At 41.6% G+C, this 26,202-nt stretch overlaps 1 protein-coding gene across 5 annotated transcripts in view; it reads right to left on the bottom strand.

Moving 5' to 3' along the window:
• nup98 (nucleoporin 98 and 96 precursor) overlaps positions 1-25,943 on the bottom strand; it is a 40,265-nt gene extending 14,322 nt beyond the window's left edge. The window contains exons 1-20 of one of the 5 annotated variants that reach the window (XM_061896910.1): positions 25,761-25,943; positions 22,006-22,115; positions 21,637-21,732; positions 21,340-21,525; positions 21,131-21,270; positions 16,600-16,707; positions 12,585-12,765; positions 12,335-12,501; positions 9,077-9,214; positions 8,858-8,993; positions 8,703-8,795; positions 8,494-8,634; positions 6,597-6,730; positions 6,307-6,494; positions 4,116-4,232; positions 1,805-1,994; positions 1,634-1,733; positions 1,449-1,562; positions 1,233-1,371; positions 990-1,167 (exon numbers count right to left, since the gene is read on the bottom strand). In XM_061896910.1, the coding sequence (XP_061752894.1) occupies positions 990-1,167; positions 1,233-1,371; positions 1,449-1,562; positions 1,634-1,733; positions 1,805-1,994; positions 4,116-4,232; positions 6,307-6,494; positions 6,597-6,730; positions 8,494-8,634; positions 8,703-8,795; positions 8,858-8,993; positions 9,077-9,214; positions 12,335-12,501; positions 12,585-12,765; positions 16,600-16,707; positions 21,131-21,270; positions 21,340-21,525; positions 21,637-21,732; positions 22,006-22,084 (2,625 nt within the window). In that variant the 5' untranslated portion in view covers positions 22,085-22,115; positions 25,761-25,943. The remainder of the gene's footprint in view (positions 1-989; positions 1,168-1,232; positions 1,372-1,448; positions 1,563-1,633; positions 1,734-1,804; positions 1,995-4,115; positions 4,233-6,306; positions 6,495-6,596; positions 6,731-8,493; positions 8,635-8,702; positions 8,796-8,857; positions 8,994-9,076; positions 9,215-12,334; positions 12,502-12,584; positions 12,766-16,599; positions 16,708-21,130; positions 21,271-21,339; positions 21,526-21,636; positions 21,733-22,005; positions 22,116-25,760) is intronic. The other 4 variants (XM_061896911.1, XM_061896912.1, XM_061896914.1 and 1 more) reach the window with 4 other exon arrangements.
• Between the last annotated feature and the right edge of the window lie 259 nt (positions 25,944-26,202).

Here is a 26,202-nt window from a genome sequence, read left to right as displayed (position 1 = left end):
GTGATTTGGGACAAGTTCATGTAAAACTGTGATTTGGGACAAGTTCATGTAAAACTGTGATTTGGGACAAGTTCGTGTAAGATTGTGGTACGGGACAAGTTCATGTAAGACTGTGGTCCGGGACAAGTTCATGTAAAACTGTGGTCTGGGACAAGTTCATGTAAAACTGTGGTCGGGGACAAGTTCATGTAAAACTGTGGTCGGGGACAAGTTCATGTAAGACTGTGGTCTGGGACAAGTTCATGTAAAACTGTGGTCCGGGACGTGTTCATGTAAAACTGTGGTCCGGGACGTGTTCATGTAAAACCGTGGTTTGGGACAAGTTCATGTCACAAGTCACAAAGTGCAATATTTTGGGGTAGTGGGGGTGTATATTGTAGCGTCCAGGAAGAGTTAGTGCGGCAAGGGGTTCTGGGTATTTGTTCTGTTGTGTTACGGTGCAGATGTTCTCCCAAAATGTGTTAGCCATTCTTGTTTGTTGTGGGTTCACAGTGTGGAGCATATTTGTAACAGTGTTAAAGTTGTTTATACGGCCACCCTCAGTATGACCTGTATGGCTGTAGACCAAGTATGATTGCATTCACTTGTGTGCGTGACAAGCCGTAGATATTATGTGACTGGGCCGGCAGCAAAGGCAGTGCCTTTAAGGTTTACTGGCGCTCTGTACTTCTCCTTACGTCCGTGTACACAGCAGCGTTTAAAAAAGTCATATTTTACTTTTTGAAACCTATACCGATAATTTTGAAACAGATACCGATTATTTCCGATATTACATTTTAAAGCATTTATCGACAGTCTGATATTATCGGAAATCTCTAGTCTTTGAGCTTAACGTTTCTGTGCTTTGTGCCTTTAAATAAAGACAACTCAAAAAGGCTGACACATATATACGCCGAAATGCCAAATATTGGCACCGATAACTGGTCGATCACTCATCAGTATGGATTAATTAGATCTTTGACAGTAAAACCGGCCCCTATAACACTGACCTCAAACACCCAGGACCCAGTCTCAGGTCTGTACTCCAGGAAGCGAGCTCCTTGTTTGCGGGAGGCCTTCTCCAGCCGTCCTTCGTAGTTCATGTCGGTCAGACGATCAGGGCTTCGAATTTGCGTGCAGCTCGTCTTGTCGTTTGGCCAGACGCCATCCAGAGTCACCTCGGCACGCCTGTGGCCGTGTGGGGGACGACTCGGATCGGTTACGAGGAAATTGGCCAATGATTCCTAACTTACCGATTCAGCCCCTCGCCCTCGGGAGGCTTGTTTTTATCATCGGGGTAAACAATGACCTCCTTGCGTCTGAAGTGGACAATCTCGTCAAGGTTGAGTCCGGTCACGTTCACCACGCCGGCAAAGAAAATGGAGCCGTAGCCTGCCAGGGACGTCACAATAAGGCGGTGAGCGGTCCGCCCAATCAGGGCTCTGCGCGCGACCCAAACATTGCGTCACCTTTACGGCCAACAGTGAAGTTCTCCACCACGCACACGGCGTTGTCGTCCACCATCTCGGCCAGTTCGTCCATAGAAGGGATGGTGTAGTAACCCACACGGTTCAGAACGATGCCTGAAAGCAGGAAACCACGCGGTTAGCCGAAGCCTGGCGAGGTTCCGTTGCTGGATGAGCAGTTATCAGACCTGCTGGGTGAGGAGACGTGTTGGACTCCTGCAGTAAGTCTCCCCGCTCTTCCTGCAAAGACTCCTCCCCCAGGGACACGGACACATCCTCGCTGCTCAACTGTCGGCAGGGAAAGAGCGTGGTGGTAAGTCTTGTGAAGACACACGTCACATGACATCATGACCACTGACCTCCAGGCCGTTCCGAGCGGCTTTGTGCATGTTCAGTTCGCAGATGGTGTCCTGCAGGCTGGCCTGGGTGCGTCCTTGCGGTATGGGCTTTGCAATCGGGTTGACATAGAACTGGGTGACCTCGAGGTCATCCTCCCCCCGGCTGTTGTGACCCGGACCATCCCTCAACTCACTTTCGTCCCCCATGTTGCTGTAGAGAAGAGTGTGTGACGTCAAGACAGAGTGGATAAGTTAGTCAGAAATAGGATAGCATCAACTTTATCCCACAGTTACAGTGGAACCTCAATTTGCAGAATGTTCGGTTTCCAAACTTTTACATCGTGGAACGTATGCCTCTGTGTGCAAACGCCTCTTTATTTATTTTGAGTCCCGTTGGCAGCCATGTAGTTCTTGCTCATACTGAAGATTGAGGAAGCCGGCTTTAATTATGAAGAGTAAACTACCTCTCGTTCAGCGGTACCTCTTCCAAGAACGCACACACACACAGCCCCTCGGTTACGCACTCCTCATTCCCCCTGTCTGCTTCTTTCTTTCCTCTCAGGAGCCGCTCCTCCGCGATGGTAATGTACAGTAAGGGGAGTTTACTTCTTAAAATGTTTATTGTTGTAGCAATACGGTCGAAGGATTTTATGATCGTTTGTGAGGGCACCACAGGGTACTTGCGTGTGTGTGTGTTGGCAGAGCAGACCAACAGCACAGTTCAGCTTGTTGATGTTCTAGATTGTTAATAAAGACATATTGAATTAATCACCTCCTTGTTATGTTTGACATTTAGTATTGTATAGCACTTTATATTATGTTCAAAGCGGACAAACCTTTACTAAAATAGGGACTTTTGTCGAGGAATTGCCTCTTCCTATGAAAATGTCGATTTAAGAACCCTATTCAAGTTTGTAAATTGAGGTTCCACTGTACGTCCACAATAAGGTAAAAACATGAAAACAAGGGGGAAATGTAAAGGAACACAAAGGACTAGGGTTGTCCAGATACCAATATTTTGGTACCGGTACCAGAATTTATTTGGATACTTTTCTAAATTAACGGGCCGACAAAACATTGCATTATTGCCTTTATTTTAACAAAACATCTTAGTGTAAATGAAACATGTGCAATGCGTTATTACAATTTAGTCCTTAGATAAAATAGTGAACATACTAGAAAACCTGTCTTTTAGTAGTAAGTAAACAAACAAAAACTCCTAATCAACATTATGAGGGACAAACTGTAAAAATGGTTTATTAACCTACTTGTTCATTTACTGTTAATATCTGTTTATTTTCTCTTTTAACATGTTCTATTTACACTTCTGTTAAAATGTAAATCACTTAGTTACAGGATAATACAATAAAATACCTAATATATTAATACTGATGAAGAAATAGTGATGTAAAGGGTAGGTGTCACGCTGTTTTCTGTTTTAACATGTTCTATCTACACTTCTGTTCAAATGTAATAATCATTTATTCTTCCCTCCTTTGATACTTTACATTAGTTTTGGGTGATACCACACATTTACGTATGGATCCGATACCAAGTAGTTACAGGATCATACATTGGTCATATTCAAAGTACTCAAGTGTTCAGGGACGCGTTTACTGACTTTATAGATATAATATGAAAAGGAAAAAAGATTTTGTGACGATAAAAAATATCGATGTAATCATAGTAGTATTGACTAGATCATTACAGTGGATGTCAAGGGTAGATCCACCCATGGCGTTTGTTTACATTGTGACGCCGGTGATCTATTGTATCCTCCTATGGTGTGTGGTGAAGCATGTTTAGCTATTCCTCGTCCTCCAGTGATAAATGTACATGTAAGAAACTCACTTTATTCGTCACCAAGAAGACCAGGATTAGTGATTTAGAAGTAGCTAAAACACTGTGGATGGATGTTAGCAGATAGCTAACTAGAAATGTCTTAAAGCAGCTCTTCCTGAGGGTGTTTCAGTGTTATAACTTCACCTTTATCTTGACTTTTTGCACCAAAATGCGTCCGTTCTCCCTTTGTCTACACACTGTGTCTGCTTGTAAGTACTCTGTGTGTGGGCGCTGCTCAACATGCTCCTCTGCTCCTAAAACCAACAATGTCACCATGTGACAATGTGCAGTCATGCCCGGGAGCTGATAGTTTTCAAACAGAGTATGGTACCGTTTTTGACTCATTAGTATCATACTAGTACCGCTGTACCGTACAACCCTACATACAGCAACAAAACTCAAATTAAATAAAAACCTTGCAATTAATACATATTGCGCACATATAGATAATCCCAATGCAGATGTGGCAGAGTGTGTGTTAGTTCCAGACCTGTGTCCGTTCTGAGGGTACTCAGATGGCGAGGCCAGATCGTCTGCATCCTTGTTGGCAGGACTGCTGTATTGACTGCTGTTCAAATTCTTCAGCACAAGTTTCTTGATGCTCTTCCTATGGGCGAACACACAACTTTTAGATAAAACACAAAGCGACTTCACACCACTTTGTTGGGTTCAGCAGCTTCGTTTTTTTCTCTTAAAAAAAGGCTTAGCGGCCACATGCGTGGACAGCACCTTTTAGCTCTTATTTTCAAAATTGTATACACTACTGAATTGGGGTCTTATGGCCACATATGTGGACACTTATACTGCCATCTGGTGGTGTCAGAAGAGTATAAAGTACAATGGATTTTAAAAATAAAAAAGTGTAATAAGAAAATAAGAATTAGCATGTCACTAAAAATGAAGTACACGTTTGTGTATTTATGGACTAAGTACATCATATCAAAAGATTATTGTTTTTATTGTAATTCGGGTCCAATAAGCCCAAATAGCAAAAAGAAATAAAATAATACGTAAACAAACAGCTTGGGCTTTAAGAGGTTTATCAGGACTAAAAAGAAAAGTTGTTTTTTTGAACTGGAAAAATTTCCAGTTTTCCCAAAATTCCGTAAATTTTCTTACTACTTCAACATTTCTCGACCGATTTGAAAAATGTCAACGCCAATCGTTTCAAGTCATTCAGACCATTCAAGGTTTTTTGTTTCACCGTTTTCAAAATAAATTCCTGCTTTCCTCGAAAGTCCCAAATTTTGGGGAAATTTCTATTGAACTAAATGGGACATTCTTTAAAATCCCACAACTCTCACATGTTTAATCTGATTCAAACTGTTCCAACTTCAAAATATTCAGCTTGTTTGGGAATTGTGTGCTTTACTTCCCATAATACCATTTTTTAAATGTTTTATTTTCACCATTCTTAATGAATTGTCCATTTTTCAAACTTCCACAAACTCCCACCGAATTCCACCTTCAACTCATCCTGGATATTCTAGATACCATTTTTCAGCGTACAACGAATTTCCAGGAATTTATTTTTCTTTTTTCTAACCCTATTTCCAACCTTTTTTGCTTGACTACTCCTTGTCCTTTTTTCAACCCATTTGAACTGTTTAGTCAAAACATTTTTCTTAGTCAGGAAAAAAGAAAATATTCCCGGCTTCCCCGTAATTCCAGGAATTCGCCCAATACAATTTCTCAATTAAACAACTGTTAATATTTCAACATTTCTTGACCCATATAAACGATTCCAACACCAACCAATTCAGCTCATTCATGCTCCTAATCATTTAAAAAACAAACCCTGCTTTTCCCCAAATTCTAAAAAAATCCAGGAAGCTCCCATTTAAATGAATGGGACATTTTTCCCAAGTTGCACAATTCCCACATTTTTCAACTGATTCAAACCATTCCGACGTCAACACATTCCACTCAACCTGGACATTCAAACCAACACTTTCACAAGTTGTAAACCGGATTACGGTTTTCCTGGAAATTCAAACTCTTCAACATTCAAACCAACATTCAAACTATTCTTACATTCAACCTACATTCTGTCAGCATTTCACTTCAACTTCAGCATTTAGAACCTTTACTAAACCAGATAAGAAACCCATTGAGATCAAGGTCTCTTTCACGAGGGAGACCTGGCCAAGAGGTCAACAGCACATGTCACAGAGCAGTCTCAAAAAAGTATTACGATAAGACATACATTTTAAAATACATAGAACTGTAAAACAATAATGATTTAAACCTTTTAAAAACACAGGCACTGTCCAAACGTCCATTGCTGTCTGTCCCTCAGAACAGAACGGAAGGCTCTGAATGGAAGTAGTTTAGTGAGTTTTAGTTTTGTCTGCAATGCATTCCATGCCATAGGGGCAGCAATGCCAAAAGCTTTTTTGGCAAATTCAATCCGTACATGGGGAACAGTTAAAACATACAAATTGTTAGAACGTAATGCATAAGAGCTGTTTTTTCTTTGTAACGAAGTACACAAGTATGGAGGTATTAAAACTAAAAGAGCTTTATAAATGATAGTCAGCCAATGTGTGTCTGCGTGCACTCAATGAATGAACAATGAGCATTAGAGCATTCACACACCATTCCTTCAGGAATTGCCTCTTCCAGTTAAGGCTAAGCCTTGTGCCTAAAAACGAGAACCACATTCATCCAGTATCAGTCACCTGGGAATGAAGGCTCCATTGGTGAGCGAGGGCTCGTCGTCATCCAGGCCGTCAAACAGCTGCGACTTGGTGGTGCCCGAGGAGGTCAACGCTTTGGGACGGACCCTTGTCGCAGGTCGCGGGGTCAACTTGTAATGAGTGGGTGTGGTCAGCGCTTTCTGGGCAGTTGGATTTGTCGGTTTCATGCGCTGCCAAGACAAGGAAAAAAACATCACATGGATTGGGGTGACTTCCCTGTCCAACAGTACACTTTTTTCACAGCAGAATATAGAAGTTGGATAAAACCACACCTCCTCCTTTTTCTTCAGGTCAGACAGAGGGTTTCTGAAGAGCGGCGAGTCTCCATACGGAGAATAAGCCAGCACGCTGAACTGCTGCTGCAGCAAGGCTTGCTGGGCCGCCGCAGCGTTGGGATCGGTGAGAGCTGGGAGGAACAACAACAAAACAGGAACATCAGAAGTGTCGCATGTGGACGTCAGTGCGGCACAAATTTGCTCCAAAACATCCCATTTTTTGTGATTGGGAGGATTATATCAGGACTGGGCGATTTTTTTGACTCGTGGGGGGAGGAACTTACACAAAAAAATTAGTCTGGGGGCCGGTATATCTATTTTTAGAAACACCAGTTCAAAACCTGATTCTAAAAACGTAATGACAGACCACCTTAAAAAATGGAATGGAATTTTACATGTTTTACTGAATGAGACAACCACAATGCAAATAAAGAATGTGGGATTTACAATATCAACTATGAATGATAAAACACTGAATATTAACATATGAACGTCACTCACCCTTTCCATCCACATATTTTACAATCAACAAAAATGCAACAAACAGAGAAGTATGAAAGCGAAGGGTTAAAAAAACAAAAAAACACCTACAATCTGATATATCACTAAGCTTTAGAACTTTGTTGTAAAAATCTCCTTCCGCGTCTGTCCTTGACACCCGCATTTTCAGGCTCGCTCTGGAAACATTCTGTGGAAACGCTCCCCACCCACACTGCTTGGTTCCTCATCGGACTTAAATTACCATAGTACCTAATTAGATTACCACAGTAACTAGCAAATCAGTGCTTTTCAACCTTCTTAGAGCCGAAGCACATTTTTTGCGGTGAAAAAATGCAGAGGCACGCCACTAGCGGAAATCATTAAAAAAAACGAAACCCAGTTGATCGTAAAAAGTTGTTGACGCAATTGTTGGATATGACTTTAAACCAAAACCAACCATGCATCAATAGAGTGAAGTGAATTATATTTATATAGCCCTTTTCTCTAGTGACTCAAAACACTTTACATTGTGAAACCCAATACTTGAGTTGCATTTTTGTATATATTATATTTTATATATATTATTTGGACTTTTTTGCGGTTTTCCTGTGTGTAGTGTTTTACTTCCTGTCTTGCGCTCCTATTTTGGTGGCTTTTTCTCCTTTTTTGGTATTTTCCTGTAGCAGTTTAAATGTCTTCCTTTGAGCGCTATTCACCGCACCTGCTTACTGTGTTGACAATCAAGACTATTTCAGTTGTTGCTATCTTTCTTTGTGTGAACATTGTTGATTGTCATGTCATGTCATGTACGGATGTACTTTGTGGACGCCCTCTGCACCACTCGCTGTAAGTCTTTGCTGTCGTCCAGCATTCTGTTTTTGTTTACTTTGCAGCCAGTTCAATTTTAGTTTCGTTTTCCATCGACATCCTTGAGCTTCAATGCCTTTTTAAGGGGCACTCGCCTTTTTTGTTTACTTTTGGTTTAAGCGTTTAGCATTTAGCTACCTGCTGCCACCTACTAATATGGAAGATTATTACACGGTTACTCTGCCGAGCTCCAGACAGCACAGACACTCAACAACACATTATTTGTAGATTATAATTACCGGTTTGCTTAAAATCTTTTTAACGCAATTAGGTGAAATTACATAATCTCCCACGGCACACCAGACTATCTCACGGCACAGTGGTTTAAAAACACTGTAGTATATAATGGAAAAGCGCATATTCCAACCATTGAAATACTTTGCATACTTCAAGACTTACTGTCATTAAAAAAAACATCACTGCGAATTATAATGGCAGCTACACTTTCCGTCTTTTAGATCTAGAAAACAATTATTTGGGAACGTCTGGCAGGCCAGATTGAAAAGATTAATTTGCCCAGGTCTGGATTATATGATCAGATGCTGACCAACAGGTTGTTGAGGCGCTCCAAAGCCCAGCGTGCCAGTGCCAGTGTTGAATCCTGTTGTCCCAAATGCGCCCATGGTTCCCAGCGCAGAGCCCAATTTGTTCTGGTTATTCCCAAACAGCGACGTCTGTCCGGCGCCCACTGCGGGACAAAGACAACAGGCCCATTAACAGTCACATCGATAAGTGAGGCACTACGTTGACATGCACCTGTTCCAAATGTTCCCAGGCCGGTTCCCAGTGCTCCAGTGGCCGGCTTGTTGCCGAACAGATTCCCACCAGCGGGGTTTGCGCTGAAGCCTGCTGACGGCAGAAGTCAATTATATCGCATAACTTCCAACCTTTATATCTCCTTGGGCACTCACCAAAATTTGAGGGGTTGGTTCCACTTCCCAGCGTTAGCGCAGTCTTGTTGCCAAAGAGTCCGGTGCCGGGGCCGAAGGAAGTAGCGCTGGTGGTGGTGGTGCCAAAGCCGCTGGTTTTATTCCCAAATATGCTCTGCTGTAAAAAAAAAAGGCAACAAAGAACCCGGTGAAGGTGTGTCACGTCAACACCGTTCCAGCAACTGTGCTCAATGGGGGTACCTGAGCGCCCACGTTCCCAAAGCCACCACTGCTTTGGCCAAAGAGTCCGCTGGCGGCCCCAAAGCCGGGCGCGGTGCTGGTCTGAGCCGTTCCGAACAAACTGCCAGTCTGAGACGCCGCTGTGTTGCCAAACAGACCCTGAAACACCCCAATGAAACCAGGAGGGAATTAAAAAGGGAGGATTTTGATAGCCAACTGATACACGTTTAAAATTAATTCTAAAAGCGGTGGTTGAGAATACGAACATCACATACTCAGTCCTGCTAAACTTGAAAACATTTTATCTATTTTGTTACTTAACTCTAAAGGCCTTATATGGCCACATGCATGGACAGCACCTTTTAGCTCTTATTTCCAAAATTGTGTACACTACTGAATTGGGGTCTTATGGCCGCGTATGTGGACACTTATACTGCCATCTGGTTGTGTCAGAAGAGTATAACATACAATGGAATCTGGAAAAAAAGTGTAAAAATAAGAATTAGCATGTCACTAAACATGAAGTACACATTTTTTACTTATGGACAAGTACATCACATCAAAAGATGATTCTTAGTTTTAATTCTAATTAGGGTCCCATAAGCCAAAATAGCAAAGAGAAATAAAATAAGCACGTAAACAAACAACTTGGGCCTTAAGAGGTTAATATTGGGGATAGCTACCGAATTTGGGACTTTTTTCAGGTACCGACCAAATCCTGTTAGTACTACTGGGTACAGATTCATGCTAAATTAAACAGCACTAGGGTTGTAAAAAAAAAAAAAAAAAAAAAAAGATTTTCAGATTAATAACATTTTTTATTTAAAACAACAAAGCTTTTTTCTTATCTCTTCTGTGCAGCCACTCAGGAAAATCATATTGTTAATGTAGATCAGGGATCTCAGACACGCGGCCCGCGAGACGTTATTTTGCGGCCCCCACCTTTATATGAAAGTTTCATGTTAGTGCGGCCCGCAAGTTTGATATGAATGGCGCTTGACAGCGTTGTGATATTTGGCTCCAAAATGGCTCTTTCAACGTTCTGGGTTGCCTACCCCTGCGTTAGTGGAAAAGCGGCAAATGAGTGAAAGCGACAGAGACGTTGCCATGGAGACGAGGGTTTTCTTACGTGCCTGGGCGCAGTCACACTGTGACACCTGTCCGTCAATAATAACAGTCCTGACAACCTGGACCAATTCAAACCGTTGTTTGTTTTTCTATTGTTTGATTTGCATTGCCTCACACGATGGGCACTACATATATTTCTATAGGACGCCGGATAACACTCTGGAAGCCGTCCTTTTTTTGCGCTCGCTATCCAGGTACTTTCCCGGCTATTATCCGCCGACCGCCGTGTTGCTGTAGTGAGGAAAAGCGGAACGACACACATTGCGGAAATAACATTATTCTCTCTGGGTCGGCTAAATACATGTATAATTGGCGCCTTGCATGGCAGCTCCCTTCATCAGTGTGTGAATGTGTGTGTGAATGGGTAAATGTGGAAGTAGTGTCAAAGCGCTTTGAGTACCTTGAAGGTAGAAAAGCGCTATACAAGTACAACCCATTTATTATTTATAATCCACAACCCCAAACATGTCTTTTTCAAAGCCTGCAGCGAAGAGAAGGGTTAGTGATGTGCAAAGACAATTCCAGGAAAAGTGGGAGATGCGATATTTCTTTGTTGAGCACAGGGAAACGCTGACATGTCGTATTTGCACAGAGAAAGTTGCGGTTCCAGAAGGCATACAATTTGAAACGTCATTATACAACTAGAACATGCTGAGGAGCATGCAACATTTTTTTAAAGAAATCTTTTCTTGCACTCTTCGTCCAGCTGCCCCCAGGAAATTGAGTTTGAGACTGCTGATGTAGATAATCTATATCTGCTTTACACGTTTACTTTAGAAAGGAGAAGTGTTGTCTTGTTGCCTTGTTTGTACATCACTATTTAAAATGTTTGGGAAGCATTTTACTAAACAAAACCAGTTTTCTTTTCAGTAATAATATAGATACTGATCAGAGAAGAAAGCACTGAAATGCAAGTGTTTGCACAGGCAGGTAAAATCTGTTGGAATTGGGTCACTAGGTAAAAGCTTGGGAATAAAAGTAAAAAAATTGCGTCAGACTGTCTGACTTCTTTAATTTGTTTTCAAGAAAAAAACAACTTGCTTTTTTAAAGTTGTGGCGGAAATGAATGCGCCACATTCTGTTTCATTAAGGAGGAACCCTGCAATGGTAGAAAAGCGTATGTGTGTACTTGAAAAATTAAAATATGTGCGAGGTAAAAAAACAAAAAAAAAACATGCACATTTTGGAAGGTCAGTGTACCGTATTTCTTTGAATTGCCGCAGGGTATACAGTATGCGCCTGCCTAGAATTACTGCCGGGTCAAACTCGTTTCGCAAACTAATTAGCGCATGCTTAGCATTACCGCGGGCTCGGGATTAACGCTGGGTCAAACTCGTTTCGCAAAATATTTTTTTTATTAGTGCATGTCTACAATTTCCGCCGGGTCAAACTCGTCACGTCAAAAGTGACACTTCCCCTGTCGTCATTTACAAAATGGAGGAGGCTGATTTCAATAATTTGAAATCCCATAAAGGGAAGAAGATTAAGAGCTATTCAGTAGGATTTAAGGTCCAAGCTATTGAATGTGCTAAAAAGAACAGTAAGCAGCTATGTTTTATTAATATAACGTAGCTGCGTGCGTCAAATATGAGTCATTAAATGACTCCCGCGTCCAGGTGGTTGAGGACGCTAGTGATCCTTCTTGCGACTACTTGGCTGCAGAAGAAGTGACAACCAAGCAAGAGTGAGCAGCGATCGTTTATTTTTTCCTCTCGCTTGCACTTTTAACATGGAGGATTACATATCTAAAATAAAACAGTTTTCTAAACTGGATTTTCAATCAAAGCAGGAGGTAATAAAGGAAGATCTCCATCGAGACAGAGAATTTTAAAACTGAAGAAAGATAAGGAAGACTTCTTTAAACAAGTTATCGATGCTTTTGACCAGAAGGAGCTGCGCATGGACTTCATTTATAAGTAAAGCTAAGACCATAATGGTTTTTTTTTTATTAAATGTGCTTTTCATGATGGTATCCTTACATCACACTCAAATTTATAAGCGCAGGCCTAAATTTACCGCATGCCTTTGGTAAGTGCCGGAGTGAGAAGAGGTTTTAAATTAATTAGCACCCCGGTGGCAACTCAAGGAAATACGGTATGTGGACTTCATAAAAATGTGATCATCCCTAATCAGCATCCCTTTGGCTCTTACCATGGTGCTGGTACTGGGTTGGCCCATGGTGTTGGTGTTGCCAAAGGTGAAGCCGCTGCTCTGTGCGGTGGTTGTCTGGCCGAAGGGTTTGAAGAGGCTGGCAGCTTGCTGCTGGTTCTGTTGGCCAAACAGACTCCCTGTGGTGGCATTGAAACCTCCCGTTGAAGCTGCAGGGAGAGACAGGAGATTTAAGTGAGCTTGTTTGCGTGACAAATCAACAAAAAAGCAAGCCTCCTTCGGCACAAGTCACCTTGACCAAAGGTGCTCTTGTTCTGTCCAAATGAGAAGCTGTTGTTGGGCGCCGCCGAGCCAAACAGGGCGGTGGGGGCAGTGGATGTGGCTGCGGCGGCACCGAAGATTCCACCAGTCCCAGCAGGCATTTGGTTAGTGGGGCCCTTTCTTCCCGCCTGGTAGTCCTCCAATCTCAACTCCTAAAGTACAAAACAAAAAGGTTGTGGTATTGCTGAGTGCGTTTGCTTGGTCGCGGTGTAACGCAAGTGGGGGGCACAGCTTGAGCCTGGCGATAAATCAAATGGCAGGAAGACACGTCAATGTTTGCGATGAAAAATTCCGCTTTCAAATTGAAAGATAGGAAAACGCTTTTATAAGAGTCCCGAAAGAAGTGGTTTATAAAGAGATTAAAGTCAGGGAAATGACAAAAGCGCGTCCAGGGAAATGGCTCTCAAACATCTCTCTTTCATCTTGTTGAAATGTGCTTGTGTCTGCAGCCATCACTTCTTTTAAAACGGTTTGTTTGAACATTTGATTTGTTTGACAAACTTTCTTTGGCGCAATCAGGTTTATTATTTACTGACTAATTATGAGCAGAACTAAGCGTCAACTAAGGACAAGATATGGCATTTGTTTGATCTTTTATGGTTGCTATGCCGAAATGTAACTACGGAGAGCTCTGATGGTGGAAATAAACCAACATCATGTAAAGTCCTAGTCATTTTTTTTTCCTTTTTTGGCTCTTGCCAAAGACTCCCTCCCCTCTCTGTGTCTGCCCTGTTTGCCTCTTGTCCTTCCGGTCTTGTTTAACTTTCTCGTTGCCTCTTTTTGATTTGCTCTTCAAAATCTAAACAATGAAATTTATCAACTGCCCTCACAACAAAATTGACAAGACCTCGGGTTCAGGGGAACCTGTCGGAACGGCGGCAAACACGAACACTTGAAAGAAGCAGAGTGTCGCGTGACAGCCGACCTTTTCAGTCAAGGACGTTTACGATATGTACCTATTTGAAATCATGATACCAGGACATCTGCTGATTTCCCTGTATCGACAAATTGGAAGAGGCTGGCAGCCATTCAAGTCACCCTAAAACTGCCACAAACGATTGGAGGTTGCGGGCAGAACGGTGGACACTCAGACATTATAACATGGCACCACCTGCCCTGCAGGATGAATTTGAGGACCAGAAACAGACAATTACAAATGTAAAGTTTAAATTTCTTCTCGCTTGTTCAAACAACAATTTTAATCTTGTTGAAAGGCCCTTCCATCAAGATTCCCTTTGAGGACAATGCAGCGAAATGAAACAAACTCCTTACTTGTCAAGAATACCCGGGAAAAAAAAAAAACCTCTTGTTCCTTTGCCACCACTTGCATAGCAACTCCAGGCCTAACACACATACACCATGGACCACGGCTACATATGCTAACCCCATCCCACGCCTTTGCTATTTTATGATGGACAACAAAGCAGCGTGCTGGTGGCAGGCAGTTTCGGGCCGGATGCCTGCCCCCCCCCCCTGTTGCAAGTCTTGTGGTTTCTGTGTTAAAATGTTTGCGTGTGCTCATTGGCTACCAAGTTTTTTTCCCCCCTCGGCCCCAGTCTATGCCCCCCCGACCCCCCGTAGGAGCCCAGACTATTTTTTATTTTTTTTACCTCACCCTTCTCCAGCGTCTACATTTTTTCAACATTTTTACAGGACGCTGTAGTGGTGGCCCATCATCGTTCCTGTTATGTCTACCTGTACCACGTTTGTCTAATCTTGAAAATGAAATTTTGTTGTGCTAGAGCAGGGGTGCCCATTACGTCGAGCGAGAGCTACCAGTCGATCGCAGAGGGTGTGTCAGTCGATCGCAAGCGTGGCATTAAAAAAATAGACATAGACGGAGGGTACGCTTGAGCCCGGCCCAAGATGGCGGCAGGGATGGCGAGCGAGCGGCGAGGCTGGGGGTGCCGGTTGCGACGCCACAATCGAGATCAGGTGCGTGAATCGCGCACCTGGATACGATTAATGAATCCTCTCGCACTGTTTAAAAGGGCGTCAGCCGTGAACGTCAGGGTGAGAGGTGGAGAAACAACGAAGGAACGAGAGGGAGAGACGACAACACAAGCAGCAGCGCATGCAACCCGGAAGAGAGTGAGAGGCAGACGCAGACAACAGGGAAGGCTGAAAAGCTACACGCAAAAGAGTTTGCTTATTGAAAAATAAATAAGTCTACACCTGATCAAAGTCATGTCCTTCCTTGGTGGTCCCTGGAACCTGCACGACGGCTTGATACCGTCACAAGTGTTTAAACATAAGTATGCAAGTTGGACAAATGAGATGGCAAATCAAACCACTTTCATGTGGTATTGGACAGAAAGAAGGACTTTTTTTCTCCTCCATTTGAAAATGCGGACGTTATCAGCACCACTGTCTGTTTCCAATCAATACAAGTCATCAGAATCAGGTAATACACCAACTTATATTCTTGTCTTCATGAAAGAAAGGAATCTATATGTGTTAAACATGCTTGTGTTGTCATTAAACACCATTAACTTGTTAACAAAATTGTATCTTTCATAAATAAATAAATATAAATTATAAATATGAATGAGGTAGATCTCCTCGACTAGGTCAATTGAAAAGTAGCTCGCCTGCAGAAAAAGTATGGGCACCCCTGTACTAGAGCAATGACAATAAATGGGCATACCATAAATACTGTGATTGTTGGTTCAATCAAATGTATTTTCATTGTTGATTTTCATGGCAGAAACTAAAAGCTTAGTTGCTGTGCAGGAAAGCAAAGTGCATAAATCGACGTGGATGACCACGCTGTAGCGTCTGTAGTGCTATTTGTTAGCATCAAGAAAATATCCTCAATAGTATTAACAGTAGATTTATATATCTTATGGAAGTAGGCTCAACAGAATACTAGAATCTTGATATCGCTACATGTGTTTGGAAAGCAAACATTGCTGAACTGAGAAATTTAGCTTAATGATCACAAAATATCAACTTCACACCATTACACAACTGAATCGTAAATGACGGTGAAATATTTGTACCGAAAAATCAACTGCAAAAACTAAACTTATCATTTTTCCCATTAGCAGTGAGATCACAGCAATACAACACTCGTTAACATCGATCAAATATGTCAGTTGCAGGACTTCTTGCCCTGGTGTGGGACCTGAGTGGAGGATGTTGTTGTGGCTTGTGCAGCCCTTTGAGACATTTGTGATTAAGGTGTGATGATCCGTTGCCCGGATCATGTTTTGTTTTAGTTTAAGACTCAATTAGTTCTGCTTCAGCACCCGTGGGTTTTTGTTTCTTGGTTGCCATGGGTTTCTGGGTTAGTTTTCCAGTGCTAGTTTTCTGCCTTAGTTCATCCGTGCATGCTCGTCTTGTGTTTGTTGTATTTTTCCTGCGTTTTTGTGTTACGGAAAATTATTGTCCTACCTGCACGCTGCCTCCGGTGTTCCGTCTGCATCTTGGGGGAACGATCCGCGCACAAACATGAGACCCGGACGTAACATAAGGGCTATATGGGTAAACTTTTGATTGATTGATTGACTTATCGATGCACAAATAAGTCCAAAATTGCTTTTACAAATGAATGCTTAAGTGGTGAACCCCTCCACATGTAAATAAATGATGTGCCTCCAGTCTTAACTTCAACAGTCGACTTCGGTCATGATGAAAGGTTTAAACCTTTAGAAAATATTTTTTCTTAAAAAGTGCATACATCCACTGCATCCCATTTTCAATATTTCTTCATGACATCTTGTTTATTGGCTTCTAAACTTTTCAAAAGCTTCACTGATGCAGGTAGATAAACAAAAAAATAACAAGAGTACAAGGTACCAATGTACTAACAAATTAAAAAGCTTCCATACTTTTTTTGTTCTCAAGTACACTAATTCTCCACCAATCACCTTCAACGAACTCATCAGCAACACCAGCAGGTCGTTAAAGTACTCAGATGCGGCATTGACATTTTTTTGTGTTCCCCTTTGTTTGGAAAAGAAGCGAAAAAGTTTAGAAGTCACCTCCAAGGACTTGTTCTCGTACTCCTTCATCGCGGTGATGCACTGATGCTTGGTGTTGATGTTTGTGGTCACGCCCCCTTTCACCATGGTGTCATTTGCGGTTGGGGCCTGAGGATGAAACATGGCAATCACTTACATTACCTTCGCAATATAAATGATAAATAAATGATAAATGGGTTGTACTTGTATAGCGCTTTTCTACCTTCAAGGTACTCAAAGCGCTTTGACACTACTTCCACATTTACCCATTCACACACACATTCACACACTGATGGAGGGAGCTACCATGCAAGGCGCTAACCAACACCCGTCAGGAGCAAGGGTGAAGTGTCTTGCTCAAGGACACAACGGACGTGACGAGGTTGGTACTAGGTGGTGATTGAACCAGGGACCCTCGGGTTGCGGCCGGCCACTCTCCCACTGCGCCACGACGTCCCATATGGACTCATTTTCACGGTCACCACATTTTGCCCTGTCACAGACTGGGGGTGACACCTTCCAGGTGGTCTAGGACTTGAACGTGTGACCACCAAATTATTTTTTTTTATTGAATACTCCAGTGATTTTCAAACTGCTCCATCTAGTAGTACGCTTAAGAATCAATTCAATATTATAACAGTCTTACTGTTCAAATTGTGTGTGATGTCATTGGCCAAAAATAAATGTTTTTAATGAATATTTAGGCCTACTATGCTACTGTATTCTAATGTCGGTCATTATGGTGGTACTTGGAGAGCCAAGTGATTTCTGACGTGGTAGTTGGTGGAAAATTTCGAGAACCACTGGATTAATCCATCAATTATTTTTCAACCAAAGGACCACGCTTCAAAGTGGGAACTACAAGTGATTTTTTTCTGTGATAACCGTTGAAAGGCATGTATTAGGATCTGTTGATCAGAAATTAGCCAATAATAGGCCCTTTTCCACAGGAACTTTCTCATTTACCAGGGTAAATAAAGTCCCACCACCAAAAACTACCCGGGTAGATTTAGTTCGAGAACTTTTTGGTGTTCCAAACAGCAATGTGGGACTTTTGGAAAAGTTCCCGGAAGCTTATCAGTGGCAACAGTGCTGTCGAACGCTGATTAATTGAACACATTTGGGTGGGTTCCTAAAACACGCGTCTGCCCTTACAGTGTGCGAGCACGACTTGTTTAGGTCTTATTTCGACTTGCCACTTGCAGAAACTTTAGTGGGGCATCTTTGTGCTGATTAGTTGGACTATCTTGCAGTGTTTGTGTATTGTTTAGATTTTTAAAAATGTCATTTTGTTACACAAACCTACGAGAAGTGAACAAAATTTAAACGTTCTTACAGAAGAGTATGAAGCCAAACACAAAGCAACGACCTCAGCTGATTAGTAAGACTTTGTTAGATGAATGTAAAATAAAAGGAGGAAGTACAGGAGTAGAACGAAGGCAAATAATAGGGATGCACCGATTAATCGGTAACTGAATATATCCATCCATCCATCATCTTCCGCTTATCCGAGGTCGGGTCGCGGGGGCAACAGCCTAAGCAGGGAAACCCAGACTTCCCTCTCCCCAGCCACTTCGTCTAGCTCTTCCCGGGGGATCCCGAGGCGTTCCCAGGCCAGCCGGGAGACATAGTCTTCCAAACGTGTCCTGGGTCTTCCCCGTGGCCTCCTACCGGTTGGACGTGCCCTAAACACCTCCCTAGGGAGGCGTTCGGGTGGCATCCTGACCAGATGCCCGAACCACCTCATCTGGCTCCTCTCCATGTGAAGGAGCAGCGGCTTTACTTTGAGTCCCTCCCGGATGGCAGAGCTTCTCACCCTATCTCTAAGGGAGAGCCCCGCCACACGGCGGAGGAAACTCATTTGGGCCGCTTGTACCCGTGATCTTATCCTTTCGGTCATGAAAGGATAAGATGACCATAGGTGAGGATGGTAACGTAGATCGACCGGTAAATTGAGAGCTTTGCCTTCCGGCTCAGCTCCTTCTTCACCACAACGGATCGGTACAACGTCCGCATTACTGAAGACGCCGCACCGATCCGCCTGTCGATCTCACGATCAACTCTTCCCTCACTCGTGAACAAGACTCCTAGGTACTTGAACTCCTCCACTTGGGGCAGGGTCTCCTCCCCAACCCGGAGATGGCACTCCACCCTTTTCCGGGCGAGAACCATGGACTTGGACTTGGACTGAATATATTCGGCCGAATATGGCAAAAAAAGCCACATTCGGCCTTCGGTGGAATGAGTTAAAAACAAGGCCGAATAGTGGCGTGTGACAATTTTTTGACGCGGTGACGCTATCAACCAACGTGTAGTGACGTGGTGACGTTGGGATATGTTGTGTACCTGTATAAGTGTATGAGGTTACAAGCACACACTTAATTGACATTTACTTAAGCCTTCTGTTTACATTATTATCATATCTATTGTGGCTAAGCAGACTTTTGCCAAAAGGACAATAATTAATTTGTTGTGGGTTTATCCACTTTAATGCACTTTATTTTTTTTTTGGAATGCATGTTTTGTTTGAAGGCCTAATATAAATGAAAAACTGTGCTTTTTTTGAAAAGCAAAGACTACTGGAATATTAAAAAAATGTCAATATTCAATAACAAATTACTTTATTTGAAAAAAATATCTAAATATTTATTCTAGGCTATTTATGCTATATTAAAACAATTGTGAAAAACTGCATTCATTATTCGGCCAAGCGTTTAAATTTTATTCGGCTTCGGCCACAAATTTTCATTTCGGTGCATCCCTAGCAAATAACATCCTATTTACTTTATTACATGTTTTAAAAGTAGTCAGTGACACTTCATTTCTGTAGTTATTAGCCTCAATCACAGTGGACATAATGCAAATGTTAACAAGCTAACGCTAAAAGCCGATGTATTCGTGTTGTCGGCGTGAGATAAACACAGTCATGTATTATTGATATATTGTTATTTACAGAGAAACACTTATATGTATTATTGATTTATTGTTATTTACAGATAAACACTGACATTTATATTTGATATATTGTTATTTACAGATCAACACTGACATTTATCATTTGTTTATTGTTATTTACAGACAAATACTGACATTCATATGTTATAGTTTAAAGATAAACACTGACAAGTATTATTGATATATTGTTATTTACAGAGAAACACTGACATGTATTACTGATATATTGTTATTTACAGATAAACACTGACATTTATATTTAATATTTTGTTATTTACAGATAAACCCTGACATTTATATTTAATATTTTGTTATTTACAGATAAACACTGACATTTATCATTTGTTTGTTATTTACAGACAAATACTGACATTTATATATTATAGTTTAAAGATAAACACTGACATTTATTTATATTTTATTATAACAGATAAACACTGGCATGTATTATTTACATATTATTTACTGATAAACACTGACGACAATTGATATATTGTTATTTACAGATCAACACTGACATTTATCATTTCTATATTGTTATTTACAGACAAATACTGACATTTATGTATTGTAGTTAAAACATAAAAGCTGACATTTATTATTTGTATTTTGTTATTTACAGATAAACACAGACATGTATTATTTATATATTATTTACTGATAAACACTGACGACAATTGATGTATTGTTATTCAGATAAACACTGACATTTATTATTCATAGTGTTATTTACAGATAAACACTGACATTTATATATGATGTTATTTACAGATAAACACTGACATTTATTATTGATATATTGTTATTTACAAATAAACACTGACATTTCAATATGATATATTGTTATTTACATACAAACCCTGACATGTATTATTGATATATTGTTATTTACAGATAAACACTGACATGTATTATTGATATATATTGTTATTTACAGATAAACACTGATATTTATCATTTATATACTTATTTACAGACAAATACTTACATTTATATATTTTAGCTTAAGATAAACGCTGACATTTATTATTTATATTTTGTTATTTACAGATAAACACTGACATGTATTATTTATATATTATTTACTGATAAACACTGACGACGATTGATATATTGTTATTTACAGATCAACACTGACATATGTCATTTCTATATTGTTATTTACAAATACTGATATGTATGTATTGTAGTTAAAAGATCAACACTGACATTTATTATTTATATATTGTTGTTTACAGATAAACACTGACATGTATTTACTGATAAGCAATGACTACAATTGATATATTGTTATTCACAGATAAACACTGACATTTATTATTCATAGTGTTACTTACAGATAAACACTGACATTTATATATGATATGTTATTTACAGATAAACACCGAAATGTATTATTGATATATTGTTATTTACAGATAAACACTGACATGTATTATTTATATATTGTTACTTAGAGATAAAACATCTATCGACTTATGTCTTTGATGACGTGGATGCAGATGGCCCAGCCCTACATGTGACCACAGCGGGACCACCTGGTATATTGTCATTCCTTCTACAGGCTAAATGAAGAAGAAAACTTGGGAAGACTCACGTTAAACTTGACTGTGGTTCCAGGTTGCTGCGTGGCCGTGAAGCCTGCACTTCCAAACAAGGACGTGGCTCCTCCAAAGGGGTTGGAGGTGGTGTTGGTTGACCCAAAGAGCCCGCCAGTGCTGGTACTGGTTCCAAAGCCTAAGATAACAAAAACATAATCAAAGTGCCATCCTGGGAAGTCAAAAGCGGATGGTAGGAAGCGCTTACTTCCAAAGGAGGTGGGTTTGTTGGCGCTAAATGCATTGTTCTGCTGGGAGAAGAGTCCGCCGCCGCTTCCTGCCGCCGTGTTGCCAAACAGATTGCTCGATGTCGCACTGGGGGTGCCGAACCCAAAGCTGGTGCTGGTGGATGACGTCGCCGGCTGGCTGAAGGTGCTGGTTCCAAACAGACCGCCTGCATGAGAGCACGGAGCATTGAGAGAAAGGCAGGTACCATGACTTCATGTGTGCGGACAACGACACGTCAAAAAACAAAACAAAACCAAAAAAACAACAATCGACCAACCGGGTTTAGTCTGAGTGGTGCCAAAGAGCCCTCCGGTGTTGGTGGTCGCCCCAAACGCGGTCGTACCGAACCCCCCTGTGGTCCCAAAGCCTGTGTCTGCGCACACAGAAATGACGTGAGTACATGTCGCACAAGGATTAAAAAATAATAATAGGCGCCGCAAGTTTCCCTAGCTGACCCAACCAGTGTCGCCCCCAACTGTCTGTCTGCCAAAGCTACTTGAGTCATCCTTGATAAGACCGTGTCTGAATGGCCAGAAGTCAGAACAAAGCTACAAATCTAATTGGAAAGCGCAAATATCACATTTGGCCCGACTGATCGGTCTGTTTCATAGAATGATAAAGAAAAGAAACACAAGGTGGAACTTACTTTGCTGTCCAAATGTTGATGCGGTGCCAAACCCTGAGGAGCCCCCGCCAAAGGGAGTACCAAATGACTTGTTGAACATCTTGCCCTGCTAGCAGGACAGCACAGGCTCACTGGACACAAGCAAACAAGGTCAGTAAGTCCTTTGTCCACAAGCCCTGAAAAAACAAAGCAACACAAGGCACCAAGTACAAAACAAAAAAAAAGCAGTGACGTTGTCATGTTGAGTAAATGGTAAATAAAAAGAGAATACAACAAATCCTTTTCAACTTATATTCAATTGAATAGACTGCAAAGACAAGATATTTCATGTTCACACTGGAAAACTGTTATTTTTTGCGAAGATTAGCTCATTTGGAATGTGATGCCTGCAACATGTTTCAAAAAAGCTGGCACAAGTGGCAAAAAAAATGGAGGAAGTTAAGGAATGCTCATCAAATACTTATTTGGAACCTCCCACAGGTGAACAAGCTAGTTGGGATCAGGTGTGTGCCATGAATGGCTATAAAAGCAGCTTCTATGAAATGCTCACTCGTTCACAACAAGGACGGGGCGAGGCTCACCCCTTTGTCAATAAGTGCCTGAGCAAATTGTTTAAAAACATTTCTCAAGCAGCTATTGCAAGGAATTTAGGGATTTCTCCATCTACGCTCCGTAATATCATCAAAAGGTTCAGAAAATCTGGAGAAATCACTGCACGTAAGCCATGATATGACACACCCTGGATGCCTCAGGCAGTACTGCATCAAAAAGCGCCATCAGTGTGTAAAGGACATCACCACAGAGGCTCAGGAACACTTCAGAAAACCACTGTTGGTAACTACAGTTGGTCGCTACATCTGTAAGTGAAAGTTAAAACTCTACTATTCAAAGCCAAAGCCATTTATCAACAGTCTCAAACGCCACCAGCTGGGGGGCCGGGCTCAACTAAGATTGACTGATGCAAAGTGGAAAAGTGTTCTGTGCTCTGACGAGTCCACATTTGTAATAGTTTTTGGAAACTGTGGACTTCGTGTCCTCTGGACCAAAGAGGAAAATAACCATCAGGATTGCTCTAGGCGCAAAGTGTAACAGCCAGCATGTGTTTTGGTATGGGGGTGTATTAGTGCCCAAGGCATGGGTAACTTACACATCTGTGAAGGCACCATTAATGCTGAAAGATCCATACAGGCTTTGGAGCAATATATGTTGTTATCATGGACGCCCCTGCTTATTTCAGCGAGACAATGCCAAGCCACGTGTTACAACAGCGTGGCTTCATAGTAAAAGAGTGCGGGTACTAGACTGGCCTGCCTGTAGTCCAGACATTGAAAATGTGTGGTGCAATATGAAGGCTAAAATAGTCAAAGGGAGACTGTTGAACAACTTAAGCTGTACATCAAGCAAGAATGGGATATAATTCCACTTCAAAAATGTGTCTCCTCAGTTCCCAAACCTTTACTGAGTGTTAAAAGGAAAGGCCATGTAACACACTGGTAAAAATGCCTTTTTTGCAATGTGTTGCTGCCATTAAATTATAAGTTCATGATTATTTGCAAAATAAAGTTTTTCAGTGTGAAGATTAAATATCTTGTCTTTGAAGTCTATTCCAATGAATATAAGTTGAAAAGGATTTGTTGTATTCTATTTTTATTTACCATTTACACAACATGACAACTTCACTACTTTTGGGGTTTGTAATATTCGAGATCGCCACATTTCTTGTCGTCGGTTTACAAAACACTTTATATACATATTTATATAATATGTAACTATAAGCTCCATTCACAGACAGAGTCCTATTGCTTTTATGAGCGGTTGAGCAAGTCAAAAGCCGAAAAAAGAAAAGAAAAAAAATATATATATATTTTAATTTTTTTTATTTGTGGCGGGCCGCCACAAATAAATTAATGTGTGGGAAACCCTAATGTTATATATGTTATAGGGCACTACCAACCGGTAGGAGGCCACGGGGAAGACCCAGGACAGGTTGGGAAGACTATGTCTCCAAGCTGGCCTGGGAACGCCTCGGGATCCCGCGGGAAGAGGTAGACGAAGTGGCTGGCGAGAGGGAAGTCTGGGCTTCCCTGCTTAGGCTGCTGCCCCCGTGACCCGACCTCGGATAAGCGGAAGAAGATGGATGGATATATGTTCTTAACAAAAAATGAGGAAAAGTCAGTGAGTCTCAGTTTGACAAATTAATTGTATCATTTTTGTTTCCATAAAAAATGAAAACGGGTCCCACAGACCCAAACAAACACCACACTCATTAATTGTGTTAAAGGCCTACTGAAAGCCACTACTACCGATCACGCAGTCTGATAGTTTATATATCAATGATGAAATATTAACATTGCAACACATGCCAATACGGCTGGTTTAGTTTACTAAATTGCAATTTTAAATTTCCCGCGGAGTTTCTTGTTGAACACGTCGCGGAATGATGACATCACGGACTGTCAGGACATATTAGCGCAGCACCATTTGCGGCTAAAAGTCGTGTTGCTGAATCTTTTGCAATTTGTTCAACTAATAATGGAGAAGTCAACGTAGAAAGATGGAGTTGGGAAGCTTTAGCCTTTAGCCACACAAACACACGGTGATTCCTTGTTTAAAATCCCGGAGGTGAAGTTTTACTATGGATCAGAGTGGTCAAGCGTACATGGTTCCCGACCACTTGTCAACCGGCAGGTTTCGGTGAGGAAATTGTTGTAATAAGTCGCCTCTTAACGGAGATCAGCTGAGCTTGCGCCGTCCATGCAGCTGACGTCGACTTCCCCTCAGAGACTGGCCGTAAAACACCCTTGGACACACACCTACGACTATCAGGTACTATTTAATCTCACTAAAACACTAGCGACACAATAGAAAGATAAGAGATTTTCCAGAATTATCCTAGTAAATGTGTCTAAAAATATCTGAATCCGTCCCAATGCAATCGCCTTTTTTTTTAAACTTTATTTTATATTTTTCTAGTCCCTTGCTATCAATATCATCCTCGCTCAAATTAATGGGGAAATTGTAGTTTTCTTGGTCCGAATAGCTCTTACTGCTGGAGGCTCCCATTATAAACAATGTTCAGATGTGAGGAGCCCTACAACCCGTGACGTCACGCACACAACGTCTGCTACTTCCGGTACAGGCAAGGCTTTTTTTATTAGCGACCAAAAGTTGAAAACTTTATGCTCGATGTTCTCTACTAAATCCTTTCAGCAAAAATATGCCAATTTCGCGAAATGATCAAGTATGACACATGGAATGGACCTGCTATCCCCGTTTAAATAAGAACATCTCATTTCAGTAGGCCTTTAATTTAACATTTGATAGGTCGGCACACAAAAATGATTGGACTGATATCGAAACTCCTCGAGTCGAATCGAAATTGGATGGAGCACGATACCTTCAGGCACACCCTTGCTTCACATCTTGTTCGGGCAGCAGCGACACAAGTTGACAAATGTCCATGTGCAGCAAATACACGTCGTTGCACAACACGATGACGTCACTCGGTGCCATAAAGCTTTGAAAGTAAACATGACGTCACTTTTTTCCTCGCCGCGGCGTTACTTTCCGCTACCACGTCGAGCTGGAGGAAATCCACCGCCTTCACGTCACCAACCAAAAGGTCGTGACACGACGTGTTTGTTTATCTTTTTAAAAATAAAATTGTTCTATCCGAACCTTCAAGCGCATGTTAGCCGCCGAGCTAGCGCGCTAGCTTAGCGGGAATGAGCAAAAAAAGACGCGCGAACGGACACGACGTCTTCCTGTTACGTTACCTTTGACGAAGATATCTCTTTCTTTACCGGCCCCTTTGTACAATGTGAGTACTAAATGGAGGTCGGAGGCTTCATAAAGCCCCGCAGTGAGAGCTTATCGCTAGCTGGCCGGCTAGCTTTGTCAGCGCGGAGGGAAACTGTCTCACAACAGACGTCATGACGCACTGACATACTTCTTCATCTCATGGCGGGTCGCAACTCACCTTATTTATGCTGAGCGCCACCTACTGTACTGGAGGGTGCATGCCAAACGCCGCGCACACTTCCATTAACTGCATTACTCGTCTTCACCGCGAGGTGGCGACATATTAGCAGTAACAGCAGTATTTGAGCATTAAGATGAAAGCAGATTCATGAGGTTATACGTGCATTATATCAAGTTATACGTGCATTATATCAAGTTATTGGTGCATTATATAAAGTTATATTTGCAATATATCAA

Source organism: Nerophis ophidion, linkage group LG04 (assembly GCF_033978795.1).
Source record: "Nerophis ophidion isolate RoL-2023_Sa linkage group LG04, RoL_Noph_v1.0, whole genome shotgun sequence".
NCBI classification, from domain to species: domain Eukaryota; kingdom Metazoa; phylum Chordata; class Actinopteri; order Syngnathiformes; family Syngnathidae; genus Nerophis; species Nerophis ophidion.
Note: the sequence above shows the minus strand (reverse complement) of the source record. Positions and strands in the feature narration are given on the sequence as shown.